Here is a 26402-nt window from a genome sequence, read left to right as displayed (position 1 = left end):
AATCAATTGCAAGTGATTATTTATACATACATATGTACATTCAGAGGATGATTTGTAGCTGTGTTTTTTCCCTCTGTGTGCCAAATGGTTGGGATGCCTTCAACAGCTGGAAGATTTGTGTCTGGCATGAAGAATCTCATTAAATGATGGAAAAGGAACGCTCTGCGTTGCGTGCCTATCCGTCTCTGCCTCTCCCATCCTCTTCGCCTGCTCCTCGTTTGTCAAGCTTTTGTTGCTATTATTTGTTACCGGAATAAAAAAAAACTCAGCACTTTTGTTAGCTAAATTACCCGACTGCCAAATCCGAATGTAAGGAATTGTTTCTTCAAACGAAATATAAAATTAATTGGCATAAATTAAAATGTTTATTCAATAATTTATCACAAACCTCAGAGAGAGAGAGAAGAGAGCGGCGAAGGGTGGGGCAAAAAGTGTGCTTTTGAAATGTTTTGTTATCGCATTGCCCCAATTTGTGTCAATTATGCGTGAATGACACGCCCTTTGACCCGTCGCCCACGCTTTTAATTGAAATTTGCTCTCATTGTTGTTGTGCGTTTGCATTTTTTGCTCATAAATTAGTTTTTACAAGCTAGAGCTGCCGGAGGGAGCTCTCATCTACACCAAAGAAAGAAAATAAAAACAATATTTCAAAGTAAGGCAAAGAAAAATAAGAATATTGTGAGAGGCCAAAAACAGAGGCAGCTCAGAAGGCAGAGACTGAATCAATGGCAAAGATAAGTGGTAGAAGGGATGTGCCAATGCAGATCAAAGTGAGAAGCAGCGCCAGAGGCACATCAAAGTCTGAAGCAGAAGCAAAGAAGTGCCCGAAAGAGGCAGCGGATCTCGTGACCTGCGGGTGTCCAAGTGAAAGTAGAAAATTTAGCTTGGAATGGATCGTTCCAGTTCGATTAGACTTTGCGATGATTCTGCACGTTTCTGGGAAAGAGCTCCGGCGGCAGCAGCAGCAGCCAAGCATCCAAAGATGAAGTGTTTTTCTAGTGCGGAGAACTCATCGTTTGAATGCCGCGTGCCCTGAAAAGCGCTGAATGAATTAGCAAAGTGTCGTTATAAATTAAAGACACAACAAATGATGAGACCACGACGAGAGGGATGCCCAGCAGTTACGGGGAGAGTGTTAAATGCACATCAACTCAAGAATATGCTAAATGCTACGTATCTAGGCCAATAGGCCCCTGCACTTTGTGCATAGAGGGCAGCAAAATTAAAATACTTATAATATACATTTACAGCTCGAAGTACATTCACATTTTTCTTTGCAAAGTGTCGCGACAAGTTATGAGCCAAGATGCTGAGCGAATTAAATGTTGTTATAAGTACCCTGTACGCTGCTGTCGGAATTCATATTATAAAAGCTCTCCATTGACATTATATACTCACCATCTCTTTTCTTATTAGCAGGGTATGCAATATAATTTCCATCAGAGTAAATATTTCAATGGGCTGTAATTGCCTCGCCCCGCCCGTTCGCTCGTTTGCTCATTGAAATTTATGGTTCTGTTCGGGCGATATCTAAAACAGATTATTCATAAATTATTATCTGCCAAAGCACTCACTTTTTTTCGTACTTTACTGGCCAGCAGTCTTATCGGCCCTATCAGTATGTACATTGTGCATACATTCTTACATATTTATGTACATATTTACATACATATGTTGCTACATTGTACATACATTCTGTTCAGTGGATTGCAACAAAAATTCCATTGGGTTTCAACACCTTCCCCCACCCCATTTACATGTCGACCGGCAAATGGCTTTTTGAGGAATTGGCAATAGGAATTTACCGAAACATTTTACTTGCCTTTCGTGTGTGTGTGTGTGTGTGTGTGCTTGTGTTTGTGGTGTTATTTACCTATTTTTGCACAAATATTTGGTGTTTCGATGACCAGCTGACCAAAAACCTAAACAGAACTCGAACATGTTGTTGCAGTAGTTTATGGTCTGTCCGTGTATCTAGCAGATAAATAATCATTGCATTAGCCGGTCGGCCGCTCGGTCGGTCGACATCGTTGGCGCTCCGTCTGCGGCTGCGACCGCGAAACGTGACACTTGACTATCAGATGTGGCACCGCTGCTCTAATGGGTGTTTTTGTGTGTGTGGTGGGGGGCGGGCAGGCAGCATGTGGACGTTCGAACGTGTGGAGGCGAAGGTTACCTAGCGGTTGTGACCAGATTAACCCGCTCCCCTGTGTGGAGGAGCTGTTCTCATCTTTTCCCAATTCTCCGATTACTTCTGCGGTAGACCATCTACCGTCTTGTTTGACTTTCCATTGAATCCAAAAGCAGGCAGGGGGGGTATATAGTATCTATGCTCGTACAAGCCCAAAACCGGCTTCCCCTCAGCCATTTAACAAGTTTCGTTCATTCGAATCAATTAGCGGCCAAAAACGATCGGCCACAGGCGTCATCGAAGCCAAAGTCTGACGTTCGCGCTGCGCTGCGTTGCGATTACTTATGTTATGCTTATGTTAATTGGCCACCAAACCCACACCCCGCAGTCCATGCAAATGAGTGTGAGAGTGAGAGCCACTGTTAGTCCACTGTTAGCTGTTAACAGCGCGCTCGAAAGCTCGCTACGGTCCGCGTCCCGTTAGCCAAGACATGCCAGAATGTTTCTGTAACCCGAGCGAAGCGCACGTGCCAAATAGCTACAGTTCGTGTATCGCGGAAGAACGCAAGCTGAGAGGCGAAGCGAAGAGCGAGAGAGCAACAGCAAGAAAAACCACAGCAGCAGCAGGCAGCCGCAGGAGCAGCTGGGAAGGAGGAGAGCCCCAGCAACGAGTGTGTGTATGTGCGAGGGGGGAGTGCGTGCGAGAAGACATCTTGTGTAACCTGTGGAGGGGAAATCGAAGAAGGCCCCAAAACTCACCACGGTCCATGCGAATCGGATTTCTGCTCGTGCGAGAACTTTTTCACGCGCCGCTCACAACGTAACGGTTCGCCCGCAGAGGCAGTTGTTGCCCGTCCAACATTCAAGCGGAGTCCGTGTGTGTATGTGTGTGTGACCACCCCAAGTGTGTAGTGTAGTGTAGTGTAGTGTAATAGGAAAGTGAGAGTGAACTCTCCATCAAAGCAAATAGTAAACAAAGTTTGACCAACTCTGGGCACCTAATAATGATATCAAAAATGTTTCTCAGTTAAAAAATCAAATACAAATTAAAGATAATTGTATTAAAATATTCGCGAACATATGTACATGTGTGTGTGTGTAACTATAAAACCAATTGAGCGAATGAAACTCTCAAAAGAGCGAAATGAAGACAAGTGTTTGAGGGTCCGGGAATAACTGTTGCTTGTCGCGCACATCCACTGAGCAACAGTAACAGTAACAGTTACAGTTACATTTAAGAGATTTCGTTATTGTGTGTGTGCTTGCCTTCGCGCCTCCAATCAATGCAAATTCCGTGCATGTCGTACACCTCTACAGGGTAGCAAAGAGTTGCTTAGTGCAGATGAAAGTAGAAGTTTCTTGTATCAAAATTCAATTCATTTAATTAATCATTTCGTAAGAGTTTGCCTAAACCAGTTACGGGGTATCAACCGTGTCGCAGCCAGTTGACACTGGCAGCGTACTGACCAGCAAGAACGTGTCTGTTGGCAGGGCACAAACATTGGCATAGCAAAAAGTTCAATAAAAACAAAATAATTCTTAAATACAATTTCGTTTTTTTTATTTGCACGGGCAGCCGTCTCGCTCTCCCCCACACTCTTTGCTCGCGCTTTCTGCTAAAAAACACAGCAACAAAATTCAGAGAAATGCAAAAGTTTTGGTATTTTGTATTTATTTATTATTTATTGGCTGTGGAGTGCGCTGCCCCACTCAACCACACTCAGCCACCCAGCCAGCACCCTGCCAGCCACCCACCCACCAGTGCCGTGTCGCTGGAATACCTTTTCTTTTGTGTAATTAAAATTAATGCTAATTATGAGCTTGTTTGTCCGTCAGTCGCCGTGACATTTGCACAACTTTTCATTTAATTGTTGCGCTTGTTAGGAGAAAAATCAATTTGAATCAAGGCGAAACGCGTGTGGAAAATAATTGTGAGCGACTGAGCGAATCCGAGCCTCAATAAATACTGAATATGTGCCTGACGAATGCAAAAATATGCAAATATCAATTCAACGAAGATTAAGTCAAGTTTCAGAAGTATTTCGTATGTAAATCCAGTTTGTTTTTATACATTTTTGTATTGTTTTCTTTGTCACGATGGTCAGATGCCGTCTGAGGCCTAATAAAAATCAATAAACAATACAAAAGCAAAGCCGTAAACAAATAACAACAACAACAACAACAACCAAATGCAACAAAAAGTGAACAAATTGAAGAGATTTACCAATTAGTAAGCGTAAAATCATTGAAGCAGCAGAGGAAACCACAGGATATTAGACGAGAACTCCACAATGTCCGAGCACGGCGACAACAATGGTGGCGATCCGTCGCAGCAGGGTGGGGCCGGGGCGGAGGGCTGCGAGGCCATGGGCGAGAATAAAATGAAATCGCGCCTGCGCAAGGGAGCCCTGAAGAAGAAGAATGTCTTCAATGTGAAGGATCACTGCTTCATCGCGAGGTTCTTCAAGCAGCCCACCTTTTGCTCCCACTGCAAGGACTTTATCTGGTAAGTGAGGGAAGGATTCATCCATCCCAAGACACAAAAAGATACATTTATAAGTACCCTAACCATCCAGACAGTCATTCCCACCCCCCAGCCGCATCAATGGCGGGCACTTGTGGGTCTACACGTGCATTGCAGACAAAGCTTTCGCATAACATCAGACAAACGCAAGAGGAGAGCCCAGCCATGGAATCGATAAAAGTCTATTGACAAGGCAAGCCGAACAAAGCAAAACCACGAAGAAGTGGCAGAAGAAGAATGGGCGGTGGGTGGCAGCAGTGGAAATGGAAATGGAAATGGAGAAAGCAAACGCCCAAAAGAAATGGGAAACAAAAACATACAACTAAAAGTCAAGTCAAGGCATTTCAATGGGATACTTACATTGTTTGCTTCCCACCTTTTCCGCTGATGGGAGACTTGGAGGGGAAGCGTATGCTAGGGGCGGGGGGCTTAAAAGCCAACCTGTGTAATGTTTAATTTAGGCAAAAACCCCTGGAAAATCTGTCTTAATCCATTGTTGGCCTTTCCCCTCCGAAAAACGAAAGGGAAAACCGCTCGGAACAAACAAAAAATGGATGTTGATATTTTGCGAGGAGAGATGTGTGCTCTGGGGGGGTTTCGGGTAACCTGTTTACTTTTTGGTAGTCCTGGCAGTCACTTCCGGGTGCCAGAACTTTCTGCTGGGGGATTATAAATCAATTTCATGCGCATTAACTTCCCACCACGACTCCCCTTGCACTCAAAATACTCGAATTTTGAACTGAATTTCTGAACATTTTGCAGCGGTTATCAATCGGGATATGCCTGGATGTAGGTATATTTTCAGTGTTCTGTATTTTGTGGAGTACTGCTAGAAGATCATGTACTTAGTCCACGGGGAACTTCATTTGAATCATTAAAAGTATTCGCTTGAATTTTCATTCGCCAAGAGCTTTAAGCAGCTTTAACAGCTAAAAGCCGCCCTTGAAAGGGGAATTAAAGGATACGCACACCTCACACATCCCACAGACTAATTAATTTATCACTTAATATTCATAGTCACAGCTGCGCCCCCTGCCCACAGCCGAAGGGCACACACTTTGACGAGCAATTTCAATGATATTAATTCATATTTAATAAGCAAACAGTCTCTGCCACACGCTCTTTGACCTCCGGAGGAGAGGAGAGAGTGCCTGCGTTGACAATTTAAAGCTCTCCCCACCCCCGTCTAACTAATGAATGGCATGACTTTCATGAGTAATGGGCATGGGGAAGCATCTGCCAGTCTTCGCTGCTGCCGCTGCTGTTGCCACAACATGACGGCAATAATTATATTAATTGCTGCTTAAAATGCGCCAAACAGCAGCCAGAATCGATCTATGCCCTTAAACGGCGCTGAGGCCGGAGCTCCGCTCCAAAGGTAGAAATTGAAACTAGAAATAAAGAGAGAATCCGAAACGGCGCCTGACCAGGGGGCTGGCGTGGAGTTGGGTACGGTGGGCGGGAAGGCAAGTAAAGTGGCGGACAGATAAACAGTGCCACAGCCACTGCATCATTATTACACGTAATTAACGCGCTTTGACAGCAATATCAGCGGCGGCAGCAACAGAAACAAGTGGCAACAAGGCTCACCTTGCCCCCGGACGACCGCCCCTAGATGTTGTATACGTCTCTTTTGGGTTGCAGCTAATTAACTTCGGTTTTTGTTACCGTTTTCAGCTCCACTTCGCCGACATTTAATTAATAGTGTGGGGACTTTGGGGGCACAGAGGAGCGCGCGCACACACAGGCACATAGAACGTACGAAAACGCGTTGCAAAGAGGCGTTGCAGGCACGTAATTTGTGTGTGTGGTGAGTGTGAAAGGAGATGGAGGAGGAGGAGAAGGAGGGGAAGGCAAAGACCGCGGTGCAAACCGCCTTCGTTAGCGGGGCAGCAGGTGAAACATTTTCCATGTTTATGGCACGTCATTTGCATAATAGCACAAAACCACCAACAAAACACGCTCAAACGGAAGTTTCGCTCTCAACTGAGTAAAGCGTACGGGAAGAAATGGGAACCGTGGGTGCCAGGTAGAAATATGCGAGGATATTGGAGTATTTTCGAATAAATGCCGCATATGAAATGATTGTCTGACCCGTGTGGCATTGCCAGAGTTCCAAGAACACGTAAACACATTGGTTAAAACTAGATATTTTAGTAGCAGTGGCTGCGAATCACTGGAAATTGACTATTCGCAATTAAATCTCCTTTAATGCCTTCATTGTGCACTTATCTGGAACTGCAGGAACTTCCGAAAATATGTCTAATAATAATTCAATTTTCAATGTTCATAATCCGCTGATATTTATGTACATTAAGATATTAGTAGCATTCCATTGGTTTCCCAAATCAATTTTATTTTGTGCAATCAATGAGAGAGCAAGAGAAAGATATTTAATTCAGTGGGAGCCCAATACAATGCAGTTTCAGGATATTGTTCAATTTTCCTTTTATTTAATTAACTTAAATTCCGAACATTCGTATCCCTTTCCCATATCTCTCCGCTGGACCGTGGGGTGGATCTTTTTACGGCAATGTTTTTCCTGCACACCGTTGGAAAATATGCGCTTAATTAAAATACATTAAAAATGCATAAAAACACACACAGATGAGGGTAGAGTACGATGGTAAACAAAAAATGATTGCTTGGTTGGCGGTTGGGGGGGATATGAAAGGATTCATGGCATAACTGCGGGCGCGGGAAAATTGCTTTTCACTTCATTTGATTCACAAACAGAAGAAAGCTAAAAAAACAGACACAAAGGCAGAGCGAAAACAGAGTGAAAACAGCGAAAAGCCAACGGCAGACAATGAAAAATAAAACTAAATGCAAAATGCGGGAATACCCAATGCAATTATGCAAAAAATAATAAAATAAAAGCGCTCCATGGGACAGTTTTGTGCTCGTTGTGGATGGCAATGAAAAGTCAGTCAATTTGTGGGGCGATTGTCGAATTGGTTTTGAACTAATCGGATCCACTTTTCCCCGGCTCCCCGGCACACTGACCGAAGGAATCTCCACCCCCTCCGGCATGTTACCCTAAAAAGTTGTCAACTTTGTCAGCTGCAGCCGCAGTTAAAAGTTAAGCGAACAAAGTTGAAATGCCCCAAAGTTTGAAAGGCCCCGCATGTCAAATACTTACATACTAATCGTATAAATGCGTATGTTTGTATGTCCCTTTGCTGTGCATGTTAATAATTTGCCGTGTCCCAATTGCAGCGAATATGAGATGTGAGCGGGACAGGCAACCGGTGGGACAGGGAGTAGGAAAGAAAGCCTTTCGCCTGCGGACAGGTCACGTAAGCCCCGGGACTCATAACCGTTTCGGGCAGGTTCTGGCCATTACCCATTAGAACCCTAAAGAGCTTTAAGTTATGTGAGAAAAGAAAATGTTATAGTAACCCCCTGTAGCTTTTGTCACGTAAATTCAGTTTATGCAACGCTCCGTCATAAATCACGCGTCACACCAACGGGACACCAACGATAACAGTAATCTAGCGCTCATTTATAGCGTGTGTTGCCAGCCACTCGACTCTTTTGCAACGAGAGAGAGAGACTAGCGAGAGAGCGCGATAGATCGGGTTGAAGCATATCCTTAAAGTTGTTTCCCTCCCCAGCCATTACACACGAACAAAATTGATTAATTTTCAATGAATTGCGAGCCGCAATCAAACGTAATACCGATTAATCGCCATTTAAATATTTATGCTAATTGAAACAGTTGGTCAGACTTTGAATGCAAATTAACAATTCTCTTTTGCACTTCACCTTTGTGATTGTGCGTGTCTGTTTTGCAGGGGGTTCGGGAAGCAAGGATTTCAGTGCCAAGGTAAGGATCGCCCTCCACATCAACATCAGTCTCCCAAGCGACAACTAACTCTCCATACCCCCCGACTGCAGTTTGCTCTTATGTGGTGCACAAGCGATGCCATGAATATGTCACCTTCATATGCCCCGGCAAGGATAAGGGCATCGATTCGGTAAGTGTGTAACCAACCGCAAATAAAATACAGAAATGTGTAGAAATATTTGGGCTACAAAAAGTGAAATAAAAGCTGCGAAAAGAGGAAATACCCAAATGAAAACCTACATTAAAATGAAATGGAAATGTATTCGAATAAGCATGCTTTTAGCCGCAGCCTTATGCAGTGGCTGCATTTCCATGTGCGAGTCAGTGCCAAAGGAGCCAAAGGGATAACACATTTGCATTGCATGCCAGCCCGCGCCCGGTGCCTGCCTTTGTGAGGGTTGCTCTGTCAAATTAAACTGTCATTTGGATTTTCGGTTATGTTCTGGACTGTCCTGTCCCCAGAATGTCCCTGGATGGGTGGCTGGCTGCTGTCCCAGCCCATCATGTCCTCCCGCCTGTCCGACAGCATGTCAACTTTGCTTTGGAACCTAAGCACAGACTCTCTGGCTCTGCGAATGCTTCTCCTCCACCTCCAGCTCCACCTCCGTCTGATTGTGTGCTCTGCCTCCGTTGCCGTTCTTTTGTAGCTGGGTTATGGAAAATGGCATGCCGCAGTTTTTATATATTCATGCAGCTCTCGCTCTCTCTCTATCTCTCTGTCTGCTTAGGCTTGTCCGAGAATAAATGTGGGCCGGGATATATGTGGGGCAACAAAATATGACAGAGACACGACTAGGACTAGGATTGATGGGAATGGCTGTTGTTATCTCCGACTTAAGAACGCTTCAAGATTGCTCTGTTCTGAAAGCTGTTCTTAAAGAGCAACTGGACCTGACTCGCACGCTCTCGCTGATCGAAACACTCGCACCTGGCACTGCCGGTTGCTTTGAATTAAGTTTAATAAATAGGTGAAGAATTACACTAGCCATTATGTAGATGTTATCATTTGTTTTCCGTCATTGTGCTCTGTTTGATTTACCATAAACAAAATTTGTACTTTGTATTCTTTTCCATGTGCGCATCAACCACTCAAACAAACAAAAAAAAAAAAAAAAAACAAACCAAAATCCTCAATTCGCTGTCCAATTCACGCTGTCACGACAAAAACACGCACCCAAACAACAACAACAACAACAACAACAACCACAACGACAACCGAAATCGATAACCGAATTCGTCATAATTGAAATTGAAAATGAAATTGAAATTGTTGCAACATCACAACAACAAACCAAAAATAAAGGACTCACCAAAAACGCAACACAATTTCGAACCATTCACATATGCAGGACCCACGTTCTGTGACCATTGTGGTTCGCTGTTGTACGGCATCTACCACCAGGGTCTCAAGTGCTCAGGTAAAAAACCCCCAACAAAATTACCAGCTCCCCTCCTCCTAGCCCTCTGTAAGCTTCCGTCTGCTATCTATCCTCCCACCCAACTCTCTCTCTCTCTCTCTCTCTCTCTATTTCTGACTCTCTTTCTGCTGTTGCTCCTTCGATTTCCTCTGTCGCTCCTCTGAACTTTTAATCCTTTTCCGTAAAACCCTGTTTGACAGTGTAAATAATGATGATACTGGTGGATCCTGTGGATGTCCAGCTGGATGTCTGTGTGCGTGCGTATGTGTGTGTGTGTGTGTGTGTGTGTAAGTATACAAATTAAATTTTAAACGCAATTTGACCTGGTCAACAGTTGCTGGCCAAAGCCAAAGCCAACAACAAGGAGCAACTTTTCCGGAGGAGGCCTAAAAAGTTAATTATTTAAATTGTTTTTACCTGAATATAAATACGCATACAACCATATATATGTATGTGTGTATATGTATGTGTGTACAAATATATTTATGTACTCCTCTACTCTCCTCTCCTCCACTCTGCCCTATCGCACACCCTATCCCTCAGGGTTTACCTTTTGTTTGCTTCCAACCGAAACCGAACTGAAAGTTTTCACTGGCTTCTCTTGTGGCACGTGTAGCATGGGCCACGCCTGCCTGCTGCTCCCTGCACTCTGGCCTGTCCCTTGTTGGTATCCAATTCATTTGCATAATTATGCACATGCTACCCGAAGGGGCATCCAGCGGGGCTCCCGCCCCGCACAGGGCTTATCATTTGTTCGGAAATGTTTTGTGCGCCCCGGCCCGGATATAAATATGATTTTAATTTATTTTTGGAGCCAGCAGCAGACAAAAATGGATAAATGGATAAACTACTGCGGATAAAAAGAGCCTTTTCTACTAGAGCATTTTCCTCGCACGTTTCGCTGGCTCTGAAGTGATTTCCCTGTCAGCCCGATGGAGGGCATGGAACTGTAACTAATTTTCCCATTTGGCGGGTTTCGTCATGAGTGGGAAACCAATTCATGCTTAAATGCGTGGCAACCGTGGCAACGGAGGCAACTGTAAGCACCGCAGCTAGTGGCAAGAAAAAAGAGAGAGCATTTACCTCGAACTGGAGTGGCTGCGGACACACACGGGAGCGAGCATCTCTCAGGGCAACATGGGCCTACTCCTTGCCAGCCCATTCAAAACTTGACAAATCTAATGCTTATCAATTGCACACACGCTCGAGTGGCTTTGCTCCTGTGTGCCCCAGTCTGTCTGCCTGCCTGTCTGATTTTCTGTGTAATACAATCCGGCCCCAATGTGCTTTAATGTGGCCATTGTCGTTATTGTGCGTGTGTGTGCAAGTGTGTTTGTGTTTGTGTGCGATTGTGTGACATCTTTTTGGCACTTTATTTGTTTCCTTGTTGCCCCAAATCGGATCAAATTCTCTCTCACAAACTGGCAACAGCAGCGGCGTCTTTTTGGGCAGACAAATCAATTTATGACTAGAGCTCAGCTTCACACCTGTTGCCCCTCCGTCCCCGCAGCGTGCACTGATTGCCCCTCGTCTCGATTACAAAATCAGATGAAAATGCGACCCACTTGATGGCCTCTTCCGAGTGGCAGAGCGAGAGAATACACTGTGCATCCAATTTGTGCTCAAGCGGAAATTGAAAAGCAAATGAGTTTGTCTGCCACTCGCCAAATGATGCCAGATGGTGTGGCCTACACCATCAGATTCCATCTGATCCGATTCGATACGATCCCCGTTCCCCGTTCCCCTCCCCTTACACCACAATCGCGCTGTCCCTCCCCACGGACAATATTCATGACTCCTCGCGCTCCATCTATGCCACAAACGGCCCTTATCTGCGTTGTCGGTATAAATGACATGGCAATTTATATTTGCCAATGTCTGCCGCCAGCGCCCTCTCCCTCGTCCTTCCCCTCTCTCATTTGTTATCTGGGGCATCGGTTGTTAATATGCTGGCAGTTATATTATACGACTACGGGTCGTCGTCGGCGTATATGCTAGCGTTTTATATATCAAAAATTACTTCCAATGGAGTCGATGGATGCTGAAACTGCCATCTAGCTGGCAGATGGCCTTGAAGCAGAGGGGATAGGGGATGCCATAGAGAGTGGCACGGGCGCTGCGCGGAACAAATTTGTTAAGCGACAGCAGAGAAAAGACAAAAATTCGGTGATAAATTCTCGCTGCAACAATTTTTTCAAATGCGTGGCACGTGGCAAATGAGGAGGCGTCGATTGTGGGCGTGTGGAAGGAGAAAGATTTATTGGAAACTAAGGCAAGAGTAGGTGGAGGCGGAGGTGTTGAATGTGACGCAATGATAAGAAATGACACGGCTTTCGGATGGAATGAGAGAAAACCGAAACTCAATTGGATGAGGCCTCTCCATTGAATGTCAGACAACACCTGTGGCTAGCCAAGGTCACGAGCTGACCTTCTGTTTGGGATTCATGGAAAATCATTGCAACCAGGGCTGGCTTCCTGCATGCTCGTATGTGTGTGTGTGCCTGCCCGCTACGACACAAAGTAGGCAACACTTTTGCTGCCACAACCAGGCAAGGTCACCCAGGCGACAGCCTTGTGGTAGCGAGGGGTGTGCACGAGTGGCGTGGCCCCCTCTGTTTGTCTTTTGGTGGAAAAGGGATATTAATGGCTGAGCAGCTGTTGAACCTTGGCAGCACACAGCCAGCGAGCGAGAGACAAACAACAAATTGCCTTCCGAAAAAGGCGATGGCAGAAAAAGGGAAGGGAACTACTCAGTGGATGCTCATGCATGCGCATAATGCTATCAAATGTCCTTGCTTACCAGGCCACCAATCCTCGACCACCCACAAACTAAGGACTCGACTGTGTGTCTGTGTGTGGCTGTGTTTGTGCTCCACCACCCACCCACACACAGGAAAAGAGAGCGTCTAAAAGTTGCCCGTCAATGTCACGGGTGTGTGCAGGGGTTGGGTGGAGCAGGAGCTGTGGGATTAGGCAGCAATTGTCTTTTGACAGGGCAGCATCGGTAGCCTTAAAAGGTTATTTGTGTTATCCTCCCAGCAAGGACCTAGGCACTCAGCACTGGGTTACCCCAGCTCCCACTCCTCCTGCGCTACCGCATTAGCATACCCCCAGCGTGTACCCAGGCAGCGCTCATCTAATTCCACCTACTGCGACATGTGACGTTCAACTTGCAACTCAATTAGCGTCGCGATTATTTCATTAGCCGAAGCAGAACTAGAAGCACAAGCAAAAGCAGCGGAAAACTTTTTGCACTCTGCATTCGCCGGATGATGTTCGTGTCGAATGGGGCAAAGTGGATTTAAGGAGAGTTGGAAATTTTCGCTCTTGAATTGAAGTGGAAGTGAAGGAAGCTCACACTAGATGGTTGCCTGCAGTGCACTGCAGTGTGTCGGGGTTTTTATTCGCAGCTATTTATTATCTAACTGTAAAGTGAGCGAGCGATGCGCTCTCTTAAAGCTCTTGCGATCTTCTTTGTGCATTGCTGCAAGAGCGCCTGCTGAAGAGAGCGCCTGCTGAAGAGAGCGCCCGCTTAAGAGAGCGCTTGCTGACGAGAGCGTCTGCTGAAAGAGGCACACAATTTACAGTTATTGCGTGCGACTACAGAAACTACAGAACTACTAAAAACAAACAACAAGAAATAGGCAAATTAAAACAAACGACTGCTATTCACTTTAGACTTCTATTTTGTTCATTCTCTCTCAGTGTGTCCTTTTTGTCTCATTTTGGCTTGTGCTCGTACTTTGTTATGCAATTGCACCTCACTTATCGTTCTTCATACTTTGGCACAGACACAAAAACACACATTTAGTACGTAGAAACACACTCGGCGGCTTACGTTTCTGCGAGCCCAGCGTTAATGTTCCATTAGTTTTCTCTTTCATTCTTCTTCTACAACTTGTTCCACCTGTGGTTCCGCTCCCAACGCTCCAAAATCCTCGACGCCACCACTAGGCACACCAAATGCCCCACAAATGGCAGAACGTCACCTTTCTGTCGCCGATGTTCTGCGATCATTGCGGCTCTCTGCTGCACGGCATCACGCACAAGGGTCTCAAGTGTCGAGGTAATGTCGAACGGAGGTAGAGAATGGCGCATAACCTTCCCCAAAAAATATCCTCTCAATCGCACGCACACACTCGCTGTCTCTGTCTCTGTCTCTGTCTTTCTTTGTCTCAGTCTCCCTCTTTGTAGAAAACACTTGCAGAGGTATGCTATATTTTATTATGCATGTCCGTCCTTCTGTTTCTATAAACCAAAAGTCACGCAGTTTCCAGCAGTTACTCTTCATCTGCAAGGGTATCAACCATTTCGGCGTACCGAAGTGCATATTTTTCTCCTTTTTGGTTGCGACGCGGCCGACGCTTCGTTTCTCATTTGCATTTGCATTTTGGATGCCGTCGCTTGTCGCGGAGTTTTTAGAATATTAGAATGTTGCAATTTACAATTAGCGGCGCTCTGTTCCCTCTCAAGTGTGCCCTTGCACCCCCACTTGAGTGTGTGTGTGGGGCAGGGGTGTGTGCACACTTGAACGGGTTGCTGTTGTTTTTGCTCCCGTTGTCACTGCAGCTGTTGACATGCTCATGCTTCCACCGTTCCTGCCACTGCTGTGGCTGGCTACATTTGTGTTTTCCTTTTCTGTTTGCACTCTTAAAAACTTGTTAATTTTCACGTTATTTTCTCGTTGCCATTGTTTGCCGGACTCAATTTGCACGTGCATGCCACAAATTGCGAGTCTGTCAACCGCTGGATAAACGTTTGCCAACATTAATTGTGCCACGTGCCTGTGTGTGGTGTGTTGGCTCTTCGTATCACAGAATTCCTGCAAGCCATGAGCCGCACTTGGGGGCGGCATCCTTGTGTGCACAGAAATTATTTATGCTGGGGCGATCCAATCCGAGATAATTTCATTATTTACGAGCGGGCTACATAATCATTTGTGCTTGTATCTTTTAATTTGTTTTGTTGCACGCTCAATAGAGTTTTTTGATTGTGTTTGGCCTGAAGTACCTGAAGTAGAACGGTAAGGATAATCATGTCTTGAAGCGGCTAACTATTCACTCCCTCCATTCGTCATAGTCCACTGTTTCTATTGAGAATATTTAGATCAAATATCACAGAAAACGAATTAATTGGTTTCACGTATCGTCATGAAACTTCAACTGGATAAGAAACTATTTCACTTCTAATATTACTACACAATGGATGTGCGTCTGTTCTATGTACTTGTTGCTCTACTACCGCTGATCCATGGCTCTGCTACTCGTTAGTATAACTCTGATTAACCCCATGATCTGCATATAGAACGTACCCATCTTGAAGGCTGCGGCGGTGGTGGCATTTGCGTGGAGGCATTTTCTGGCTGCCTCATAGTGATTGACTCCGGTGTGTGCTCAGATGGTGAGAAATGCTGTGCCACAGACGGCATTGTAAATGCCCCAAGAGAGATTGTGCTGCGAAGTCACTTTCGACCAGGCAAAGACAAGTTTGAATATGCATGAAAACCGCATGCAAGCAGTCCAACATTGTATTTGTAAATAAAAGATTGAAGAGAACACCCAGCACTCAATCGGGCATTGGACATGCCATACGACTTCCAGTTTGGCAACTCAAAGTAAAGTTCAAGCGAAGCGAAACCATTCGGTATACACACATATTTGTACGTATTTAAGTGCTTCGCAAGTGCCAATTTAATAAGAGTCTTGTGAGTGAACTCTGATGATGGCCAACACCTACGTGAAGTACTGGCTACTGGCCGCCCTGCTCCTGCCGCTGCTTGGCTGCTGTCAGGGTTTACATAGCTGTTAGTAAGCTTCATGGCCACGTGGCATTCATAAGTGTAATATTTGTATGCATATTGCAGTCTGTGGGCCACAGGGTGTTTGCCTGCAACGAAATGCACCCTGCACGCTCGTCGTGACCAATCCGAACTGTGAGGAGCGCGAGAAGTGCTGCATTTTCAAAAGAGAAGATAATATGGTTTACGGCATACCCGATGAGCTTTTCTACTACAACCAGCTGGCGGTGAATATCAGCGGGCTACCCAGGGGTGTATCCGGCGGAGGACATTGATGTGTTGAAATAAATATGATGTACCACATCAATGGAATGGAAAGACAGCGAAGACTCTAGTCTCCTTTTTGGGGCAACTAGAATCCAAATCAGTGGGAAAAACTCTCGCTGCAGCAGCTACAGAAAAAGTGAAATGTCTGTTGATTTATGCACAAAAGAAAATGTTAAAGCACGCATGCGAGTGGGGGAAAAATAAATACGAACAATAATACACACACATCCAGAGGGAGCAACGCGAGAGCCGAAAAAAAAACACACAGAGGAGTATCTGTATTTGTTTTCACTGTGGGAAAAACCCTTTTGTGTATGTAAGCGAATATTTCCTGTATATTTTTGCGTCTGTTTTTGCAAGCGAAACTTAAATATTACGTATACACAGCCATGGGAGGAGCAGGCTGAGCATTACGTATACGCCGCGTCCGCTTGAATGACACTAAGACCAGGCCGGCCCGAGCTGAAAGTAATTTTACACATGACCAAAGCGGAATGTAATGAAAAGAGAGAGACAGAGAGGAAGGCAGAGCAACAGAAAAGAAAAGCAAGAAAAACAGCAGCTGGGACACGGATATGTGAAAGGAACTGAAGCAATCCACACAAACAGGATGATGCACGATGATGCACGCTGATGCCCAATGATGATGATGATGATGATGATGACGATGGCCAAAGCGCTTTAATTGAAAAAAAGAAATCCGAGAGAAGAGTGCTCCGTGGAAAATGAATTACAATTCGATTCTCGCAAATAATTTCCAATTGAGCGCTCCCAAGGGTACGAGTACGACTACGAGTGCGGCTGTCAGAAGCAGTCGCGTTGCCAGTGGCAGCTTCGAAAACTATGCAACAGTTTGTCAATTTCCGCAGGCAACACAAAACGAAACGCCGTGAAATGGGAAGGGTTAGGGTAGGGTATGGCCTGGGCTCTGGTTTATGTGTATGTGTGTGCACATTCTGATTGGATTCCCCATTAATCGGTTGGATAACATCAAGGTAAAGAAGAAGAATAACCAGCGATAGCGAGGTAAGTACTCCCCCTGTGTATGGTGTGTGTGTGTGTGTGTCTGCCACATCTTTCACTGTTCCCTCTTTGCTTTCACCCTCCACCCTCCTCCGCCTTCTTCCTGTCTGCTCTTCATGCCCAAATGCTAACTTGAAATGATTCTCTCTAGCATGTGACATGAACGTGCATGCACGCTGCAAGGAGAACGTGCCTAGCCTCTGCGGATGCGATCACACGGAGCGACGTGGACGCATTAATCTCGTGATCAATGTCAAGGAGAACCTCCTCACTGTCCAGAGTAAGTGCCAAAGACTGTAAGCAGCCACAGGGATGAGCGAAGTACAAATTTAAGCCGCTTAAGCATTGTAACCAATTATGGCCATGTAGTCAAAGTTTTCTCTCTCTCTCTCTCTCTTTGCTGGCTATTCCCAGTTTTTGTACGAGTATTTCCCCACTGCCTGTAGGGTGCAAAAAGTTTACAGAATATATGTAGAAAGAGCCTTGGCTGGGGGGTGGGTTAAAAGTACGCCCAAGAAGCCGCAAAGTTTCCCCAAGCAACACGCTTAAAATGTTACATCTTCTCGAGTCTTTGCGTCTTTGTATCGTTTGTATCTCCTTTGCGTCGTGCGGCGGATGCTGCCGAGACGAAAGTTTGCTGTGCGGCCTTCGGGCGAGGCCTCCTTGGCCTCCAAGCAGCTTCTCTGGGCTGGCGGCTCTCCCTCGCTCGGCAAATTGCTTGCGATTTGCATTAATTCATTATGCGCGCTTAAGGAAATTCTTTGTATTCCTGCCTGCTCCCTCGCAACAGGCGCAAATGCCACATAATGAATACCAAACGGAATGCAGCTGCAGAACAAAGGACGCTCCTTAGAGGAGCTCCTCTGGGTCTGTGGGAGGCGCTTTGTTCTTAGACTCGAGCAGCATATTCCACATAGTTTCTGTAAACTTATTGACACTCCACTCAAGTGACTGCCAGACTGCTTTATCCCACTGTCTAATGCCACTTTGTTGCAGTCATTGAGGGCCGGAATCTCATACCCATGGATCCCAACGGACTCAGCGATCCCTATGTGAAGGTGAAGCTCATACCGGACGACAAGGATCAGAACAAGAAGAAGACGCGCACCATCAAGGCGTGCCTGAATCCCGTCTGGAACGAGACAATCACCTAGTGGGTATAACTCTGAGGAGTCCCTTCATCTTAATGCAAAATCTTTCTCGCCTTCGCAGTGACCTGAAGCCCGAGGACAAGGATCGACGCATCCTCATCGAGGTTTGGGACTGGGATCGCACCTCGCGGAATGACTTTATGGGCGCTTTGTCCTTTGGCATCTCGGAGATTATCAAGAGCCCCACCAACGGCTGGTTCAAGCTGCTCACCCAGGACGAGGGCGAGTACTACAATGTGCCCTGTGCCGATGACGAGCAGGATCTGCTCAAGCTCAAGCAGAAGCCATCGCAGAAGAAGCCCCTGGTGATGCGCAGCGACACGAACACGCACTCCTCCATATCCAAGAAGGACATGATCCGTGCCACGGACTTTAACTTTATCAAGGTTTTGGGCAAGGGATCCTTTGGCAAGGTCGGTCCACAGCCAAATCAGCTGAAGATCTGCTGATATTTAACGATTTTCCATCACAGGTTCTGCTGGCTGAGCGCAAGGGCAGCGAGGAGCTGTACGCCATCAAGATACTCAAGAAGGATGTGATTATTCAGGACGACGACGTCGAGTGCACCATGATCGAGAAGCGTGTGCTGGCCCTGGGTGAGAAGCCACCGTTTCTGGTGCAATTACATTCCTGTTTTCAAACCCTGGTGAGTCCACACAGCCAGCACAGAGAGGCGATGCTCATTCCAGGATAATTCCTTTGCAGGATCGCTTGTTCTTTGTCATGGAGTATGTGAATGGCGGCGATCTGATGTTCCAGATCCAACAGTTTGGCAAATTCAAAGAGCCAGTCGCAGTGTAAGAAATCTCGAACCTTATGTGTAGATTTCTCTGAATTGATTTCCTTTTCGCTTTGCAGTTTTTATGCAGCGGAAATCGCCGCTGGACTTTTCTTCCTTCACACCAAGGGCATACTGTATCGCGATCTGAAGCTGGACAACGTCCTACTCGATGCGGATGGACACGTGAAGATTGCCGACTTTGGCATGTGCAAGGAGAATATTATGGGCGAAAAGACGACCAAGACTTTCTGCGGCACACCGGACTACATAGCACCCGAGGTGCGTCACACAGAGGGGAGAGAGTTGAGAATTTAGGGATTTGATTTGAGGATTCTTCTTTGCAGATAATCCTGTATCAGCCTTATGGCAAATCCGTGGACTGGTGGGCCTATGGTGTGCTGCTCTACGAGATGCTGGTGGGTCAGCCGCCCTTCGATGGCGAGGATGAGGAGGAACTCTTTGCGGCCATCACCGATCACAATGTGTCCTATCCGAAGAGTCTCAGCAAGGAGGCCAAAGAGGCCTGCAAGGGTGTAAGTAAATATACAAGAAGATTAACTAAAGATTGGAGATACAATTGTTGTCTTAGTTTCTCACTAAACTACCAAACAAACGACTGGGCTGTGGTCCCACTGGCGAGGAGGATGTGCGTTTGCATGCCTTTTTCCGGCGCATCGATTGGGAGAAGATTGAGAACCGTGAGGTGCAGCCGCCGTTTAAGCCAAAGATTGTGAGTACAGCTAATGTAACTCTCTCTAAAAACCCGTTTTAATACTCTACTCCACTCTGTAGAAACACCGCAAGGATGTGTCCAACTTTGACAAGCAGTTCACATCAGAGAAAACAGACTTGACGCCCACGGATAAGGTGTTCATGATGAACCTGGATCAGTCGGAATTTGTTGGCTTCTCCTACGTGAATCCCGAATACGTAATTCTACCATAAATCCCTGTTCTGATCAGTGATCAATCTGCGCGTTGTGCCCCCTTAAATCTCTTTTTGATATTCGATATTAACAGCAAAAAGACACTTTGTTATATTTATATGTAAATCATTTATAGTTCATAGAGAGCCATTTGAATCTGTGTTAAGTTTATCGTTTCTGTTTGTTTTCGTCTGTTATTTATGTGTATATTTAAACAATTGTTAAGTTTTACCTGTCTGACAGACAGACAGATCTGCAATCGAATATTGTTCAACATCTCAAGCCTCATCTGAAAGCAATATAAACCAGTCTCTCTCACTCACTCTCTTTCTGTGTGGCATTCTAGCGATCCGATCTATCGATTCTGTTCAAATTTCTATTAACTTTTCGACGCTTTAAATGTTCAAACTTTAAATATTCCAATTGAAATGAAAGTTCACTCTTTTTCGGAGCAAAACATCTAAGTGTTGTTGTAGGCAAACATCTGAGTGTTTTTTCGTAGCAAGTTAATCGATTTTAATACATATAAAATACAATTGGAAGGATCAGATAAGTGGGAAGTTTAAAAGTTTGGAGTTGTGTAAGGACAGGTTCAAACGTCATTCGATTGTAGTGTTTGCCCCGGCACTACGATCAAATCGACAAAAGGAAAAGGAACAAATTACAATTACATAGAGAAAATATCATGGAGAAAAGCAAAGAAAGCAACACAGCAATTTTGCAATGTATTCAATGTTTAAGCAGAGAAATATCATAGAAAGTGTAATTTTTGAAATTCCATTAAAATATATCTAAATACATAAATGTGCGTGTAAATTCAATTAATTTTTCATTTGATTTAACAACTTAAAACATAAAGAAGAAAAACCATTATTAAGGTATATATAGCGCGTCTATATATACAGCTGGCATAGAGTCTCAATGTACCATAATTAACAAATTGCATAGCAATAAGTTAAGCTTAGAAGATACTTAAAACTGTACAACTGTAAAGCTATTTAACTGTACAACTATACAACTGTAAAACTGTAAATCTGTTATACTTTTTGCTCCCCAAAGAAAAACGGAGAGCGACTTCGTTAGGAGTTTGTTTTCAAGTTGGAAACACTTAGTACCTACGACACATGAAACTAGTTGCTAACTATGGATTAAAGACAATCTACTTTAAGCATTGTGACATAGTATTCGTACTCGTATGTGACATACAAACCCCCAACTATCGTATATCGTATATTGTATATCGTATCGCTATCATTAAGGTACATAATTATTTCCATGATTAGCGACAGCTGAGCTAAGCTTTTGTGTGCCTCTCGTAGCTACCATAACTTTCTCTCATAGCAGAATTCTGGCCACAAGAGGCTACAACTATTTATAGACAGAAGTTATTAAGAGCAAACCAAACTAAGGGGGAATTTGTAGCCAAGCTAACAAGGCTACAGAAAGGAAAGTTAAATGGAAAGAATAAATGGTAATTAACGTTGTATGGAGCTTAAAAGTGTTTTGAATCACTCAACCAGAATACATTTCGATAGATAACAACATTTAAGTGTCCACGAAAGATACATATATAAAATATTTATATAAATTGTATAATTGTATAACTCCGAACTTGAAGCATTTAAACGTTTTCTTTAACTCTCCAAAACTCTGAAATCAAAACGTAAGCTAAGAGAAATAAAAAAATGATCAAAAAATGACATACTCGAAAAGATATTGATTTAAACCACTGCAAGAGTAACGCTTTAAGTTAAACCCCCGAATGAAGGTTAATTGTACTCCGAATGTGAAGATGAAAATTTGCTCGTATTTTTAACAAATAAATTTAATAAATGTATACATAAATAATACATATAATCTACATACATATGTACCATTTAGATGTATGCATATGTGGGTATGTCTGAATTAATTTAATGAATTTTATGACACATTAAAAATTGATTAAAAAAAGAAAGAAAACATTTCCAAGTCTGTTCAACTACTGAGAATAACTCAGCATGAATTAAATGAAAACTACTCGTCATTTTTAATTATCGAACAACACGTGTGTGTATGTACATATACATATGTATTATGAGTAGAACTTACATAACTGCATTCAGTTTTATTTAGAGTCAACATTTTTACATGGCATATTTATATGCGCACTTCTGATGATTTTCAAGGACAATTTTTGAAGCGAATGTCTCATACAAATGTATTTTTATTGCATATTAAATTAGTACAAAAACAAATAGATATATTTACGAAATATCGATGTGAAAATTATCAACCAAATATCTAGAGAGTAGACGAAAAGCTTCCACAAAAAAAAAACCACAACTAGAACCAAAGCGAAACTGTTTTTTACATCTACATCTCTGAACAACACTCTGAACAGTCAGTCACTAAGTATTTATATGCTCTGCTATATATACATACATTTACTTAAGCATATACATGTGTGTGTACATGTATGTATGTATTTATTATGTACCATGCCTAAGCTAAGGCCAACCCCGAATGTAATCTGTAATTTATTGAGCCAAGCCAAACCGACAAAAGAAAAATACAAAAAATGAATACAAACAATCGGATTTGGGCATACTCGTACCACACACAAATGTGCATACTCGTAAAGTACCCGAAAGTAAATAAAAATATTACTAAATACTAAAATCAAACAGAGAGTGCCCACAATGGGCACCGTGTTTAGCTACGGAAGGCAGCAAGACAGGTGGAGAGCGATGGAATAGGGGTACGATGGAGATCTAAATGGTTTGGGGAAACAAGTAGAATATATGCAGAGGATCGGGAGATGCCAATTGATGCCAATTATTTATGTATAATAAAAGAAAAGGTGTTCCAAATTCGTTACCAATCGCAGGTAGAACTGATCATAAATATAGCTACAACTCTCAGAAGAGAATATCGAATATATCCCAACAGATAAATACTCCTACCTACATAGATACAATACGAGATAGATACACAGATACGAAATAGAAAGATAAAACGAGAAGGGACGTGTGAGACGCTTCTTCCGCGTCACAACTTTTATACCCGGCACTTAGTACTACATCTGCAACTTAGCGGTTATTTGTCAAATTTTAAATTTTTTCTTCATCTGTCATCTACATCAACAACACTACTCACGCCAACACGCTCCTTTAGCTCGCCACCCTCCCCTAGAAACACACACTGCAGAGTCAGGGCAGAGGCAGCGGCAGAGGCAGCGGCAGAGGCAGAGGCAGTGACGTGTCAGGGGCCAGGCCATAAACAGCGCGAAGCAGAGTGTGAATGCTGCGGGACGGGGTGGGTTTGGCCACTCAAAATTAATTTCTCCATTGTGGCTATAATAATAGCCCAATTTGGTGATCTGATAGATATGGTCATTCCCTACGGAATTGCGTTTTTAGTTTTCTGTTATCTTCAAAATTGTAGATTTGGGAGGTTTTCGCCCTTTTGCGGGGGCGGAAGGGGGCGGGGCTCATTTTTGAAATACACTGGTTTCAGTGTGAGCATACAGCAGTCTGGTGCCAAAATTTGGTGGCCCTAGCTCTTATAGTCTCTGAGAACTAGCCGACAAACAAGACGGACAGACGGACGGACGGACGGACGGACAGACGGACAGACAGACATGGCTCAATCGACTCGGCTATTGATGTTGATCAAGAATATATATACTTTATGGGGTCGGAAACGTTTCCTTCTGTGCGTTACATACAACCGTTATCCGCACAAATACAATATACCCTATTTACTCTTCGAGTACCGGGTATAATGAGAGAGAGAGAGAGCGAACGCGTAGAATCCTCCTCATCAGTCGAGGCTCGTTATCATTGATTGCGTTGACAAATTAACATTGATGCGTCCACCGTTGGTTGTAGATAATCTTATCGAGAATTTGCAGACAATTAGATAGACATGTCCAGTCAGTCGCTGCCAGTCATCCATCGAGTCAGTCATCGTCCCTGCATCTGTCATGTTCGCATTGAATTTAAGCCAAAGTGAGAGTGATGAGAGTCCCTGGCTGCTGGACCCTCACCAGGATATGCCCTTCCACAGCGATGAGTGCATCTTCCAGCGACGCATACCACCGCTGGTCATCTTTCTGCTGTATGGCCTGGCCGTGCCCACGCTCTCCACCTTCGGCCTGTGCACGAATTTCATCAATGCGGTGGTTTTCATGCGGCCCAAAATGACACCCTCTGCGTTTACGTATCTGGCGGCACTCTCCTGGATGGACTGCGTCTCCTGTCTGCTCATCACACTGACAGCGCTGTCGCGCAGCTTCTTCTACTACAGCCCCAGTTGGATTGCCTACGACTACCAGTGGCAGACGCCGCTCTTCGGCATCAGCACGGGCGCCGCGAACCTCATTCTGGCCTGCCTCAGCCTCGATCGCTTCACCTATTTGGCCAGCTTCAAGCGGAACAGTGGTCCGCCGCGGTTCTGTCGCCGCAAGGTGGCTCGCTACATGATTGCCATTGTGATTGTCATCTCCATTGGCGTCAATATGCCCTACTTCTTCGTCTTCTATGTGGATCAGGACGGCACCTGTCACGTGCAAGAGTTCTACTACTCCACGTGAGTGTGCGGCAGAGGCTGGACGGACACTTTCTTTACGCTTTGAATTCCTCCTGCAGATTCTACAAGGTGCACAATTGGTTCAGCTTCACGCTGTTGGCCCTGCTGCCAGCTGTTTTTCTGTTGATTGGCAACACGGCCATCATCATTGCCTTTCGACGGTGGACCAAGCAGAGTCGCCTTTGCCAGTCCACGGCCAACAATGGCGACACACGCACCACCATCAAACGTTACCAGGTACAGTTGCCGACAAAACAATGCGCCTGCAGATGGGATTTATTTCTTAATCCTTTTAATCCAGCACCAAATGAAGCTGACGGTGAGCATTGTGATTGTGATAACGCTTTACATGATTGGGGAGTTGCCCGCGCACATGACTTCCCGAAAGAGTTCGTTGAATCTGCTGTTTGGCGGCGACACCAACAAGGTGGATGAGTCGGTAATGGAGACGGTGGAGGTCATATGCATCACGCTGAATGCCCTGCAGCTGTCCCTCAACATTGTCGTTTATGCTGTGATCAATCCCTCGTTTATGCCGGAATTCTTTCTCTGCCTCAAGGGCACCTCCGATGTGTGCATGGGCATCTGCTGCTTCCGCGCCCTTGGGCGGAGTTGGCGTCGCTGTCGCACCCGACGCCAGCAGCAACCGGCGGCCGTGGACTGTGTGGTCAGCAGTGTGGCGTCCCACCATTTGCCAGCGGACGAGGCGATGCACTGCGGCTGTGCCAGCTGGGCCAGCGATTCGGATTGCCAGAACGAGGCTCACTGCAGAACAGCTGTGGGCACCTTTACGCTAGTGAAGGATTCCCAAGTGCCAGAACATTCCCACTCCCACACCCATTCCCATGCAGAGCCGGAGGTGTTTACCACCAGATCGAGCTCCTGCCTGCACACAAAAGACTCTGCAGCGCCCAACGATGAATCCCACTTCAGCTCTGGCTTTATTATAATCACTTGACACAAATGAGCATTCAATAAACTTGACTTAAATCATATCAGCATCGAGTCGTAACGATTCAGCAGACGTTGCCAGATCTTGTTGGTGTAGCTGCGTGCCTTGGCTTGGTCGCCATCAAACACGCGGTAGTAGGGATCACCCGGCAGCACCTTGTGTATGACCATATTCAGCAGGTCCTTCTTCTGTTCGTCCTTCTTGTGTAGCTGCCTCACCATTATAATTTTTGTTTCTGTTGCGTTTCCCGCCACAGTTGAGTTCTCTTGGGAGGCTACGTGCAACAGGCAGACGCTGAGCAGCAACCAAAAGCCAACGAAATGGAGCAACATTTTAGCAGCAGAAGCGAAGTGACTGCAACGATGTCTCAATACCAAATGCAGCAACAGCAGCAGCAGCAGATCTTGACAGTTGAGCAAACAGCTGCCAGAACCGGTTGCCAGCAAACAGCAAGAAGAACTTCATGTGTGGCTGTCTGAAGATGTCCCTTTATTGACACTTCATTTGGTAAACAAATAGATGGCCACTATCAGGCCATAGAGGCCCAAGACCTCGGCAAAGATCAGTATCAAAATGAGACCCACAAACAGCTTCGGTTGCTGTGCAGCTGCACGGACACCAGCATCACCCACGACGCCAATGGCAAAGCCCGCGGCCATGCCAGACAGACCCACAGACAGACCTGCGCCGAGGTTGAGGAATCCCTTGTAGGTGGGATACATCTTCACCAGCGAACCGGTCAGCAGCACCGAGACAACCAGACCATAGATGGCTATGATGCCAGCCATGACGACGGGTATGATGGACTTCATTATCAGCTCCGGATGCTTGACAGCCATCGAGGAGATGCCAATGGCCGACTTGGCAGTGCCATAAGCTGCGCCCAGCGTGGAGAAGACAATGGCGGAGACAGCGCCCATTACACAGAAGAAGAAGGCGTACGCGGGCTGATCAATTGTGGCCTCGGGATCTATTTGATGATCTGCTTTCCACATTTCCGAACTTTAGTCA

General features: G+C 45.1%; 4 protein-coding genes across 8 annotated transcripts; 2 read left to right on the top strand and 2 right to left on the bottom strand.

Moving 5' to 3' along the window:
- Nucleotides 1–4244: 4244 nt before the first annotated feature.
- Nucleotides 4245–22100, top strand: LOC117890305 (protein kinase C, brain isozyme). 5 transcript variants are annotated; one of them, XM_034795080.1, is made up of 14 exons: nt 4245–4637; nt 5418–5444; nt 8453–8484; nt 8556–8635; nt 13878–13989; nt 17162–17290; nt 18007–18163; nt 18223–18574; nt 18634–18807; nt 18867–18958; nt 19020–19221; nt 19287–19475; nt 19532–19672; nt 19735–22100. In XM_034795080.1, exons 1-14 carry the CDS (start codon nt 4423–4425, stop codon nt 19885–19887), a joined length of 2055 nt encoding a protein of 684 aa, XP_034650971.1. In that variant the 5' UTR covers nt 4245–4422; the 3' UTR covers nt 19888–22100. The 5 variants fall into 5 exon arrangements, with proteins under 5 accessions (XP_034650971.1, XP_034650973.1, XP_034650970.1 ...); XM_034795079.1 differs by lacking the exon at nt 13878–13989 and adding an exon at nt 9809–9923 and having other exon boundaries at nt 4247–4637; nt 19735–20882; XM_034795082.1 differs by lacking the exon at nt 5418–5444 and having other exon boundaries at nt 4246–4637.
- A 1718-nt stretch (nt 22101–23818) lies between these two features.
- Nucleotides 23819–25418, top strand: LOC117890495. The gene is made up of 3 exons (XM_034795386.1): nt 23819–24439; nt 24499–24676; nt 24741–25418. The coding sequence occupies exons 1-3, from the start codon at nt 23835–23837 to the stop codon at nt 25395–25397; spliced, it is 1440 nt and encodes a 479-aa protein (XP_034651277.1). The 5' UTR covers nt 23819–23834; the 3' UTR covers nt 25398–25418.
- Nucleotides 25356–25753, bottom strand: LOC117890496. Its single transcript, XM_034795387.1, has one exon. It carries the CDS (start codon nt 25721–25723, stop codon nt 25430–25432), a length of 294 nt encoding a protein of 97 aa, XP_034651278.1. The 5' UTR covers nt 25724–25753; the 3' UTR covers nt 25356–25429.
- A 95-nt stretch (nt 25754–25848) lies between these two features.
- Nucleotides 25849–26401, bottom strand: LOC117890268 (V-type proton ATPase 16 kDa proteolipid subunit). The gene has a single exon (XM_034795027.1). It carries the CDS (start codon nt 26384–26386, stop codon nt 25892–25894), a length of 495 nt encoding a protein of 164 aa, XP_034650918.1. The 5' UTR covers nt 26387–26401; the 3' UTR covers nt 25849–25891.
- Nucleotide 26402: the final 1 nt, after the last annotated feature.

This window comes from Drosophila subobscura, chromosome E (genome assembly GCF_008121235.1).
Source record: "Drosophila subobscura isolate 14011-0131.10 chromosome E, UCBerk_Dsub_1.0, whole genome shotgun sequence".
In the NCBI taxonomy this organism is placed as follows: Eukaryota; Metazoa; Arthropoda; class Insecta; order Diptera; family Drosophilidae; genus Drosophila; species Drosophila subobscura.
This window is presented reverse-complemented; position numbering and strand designations above follow the sequence as displayed.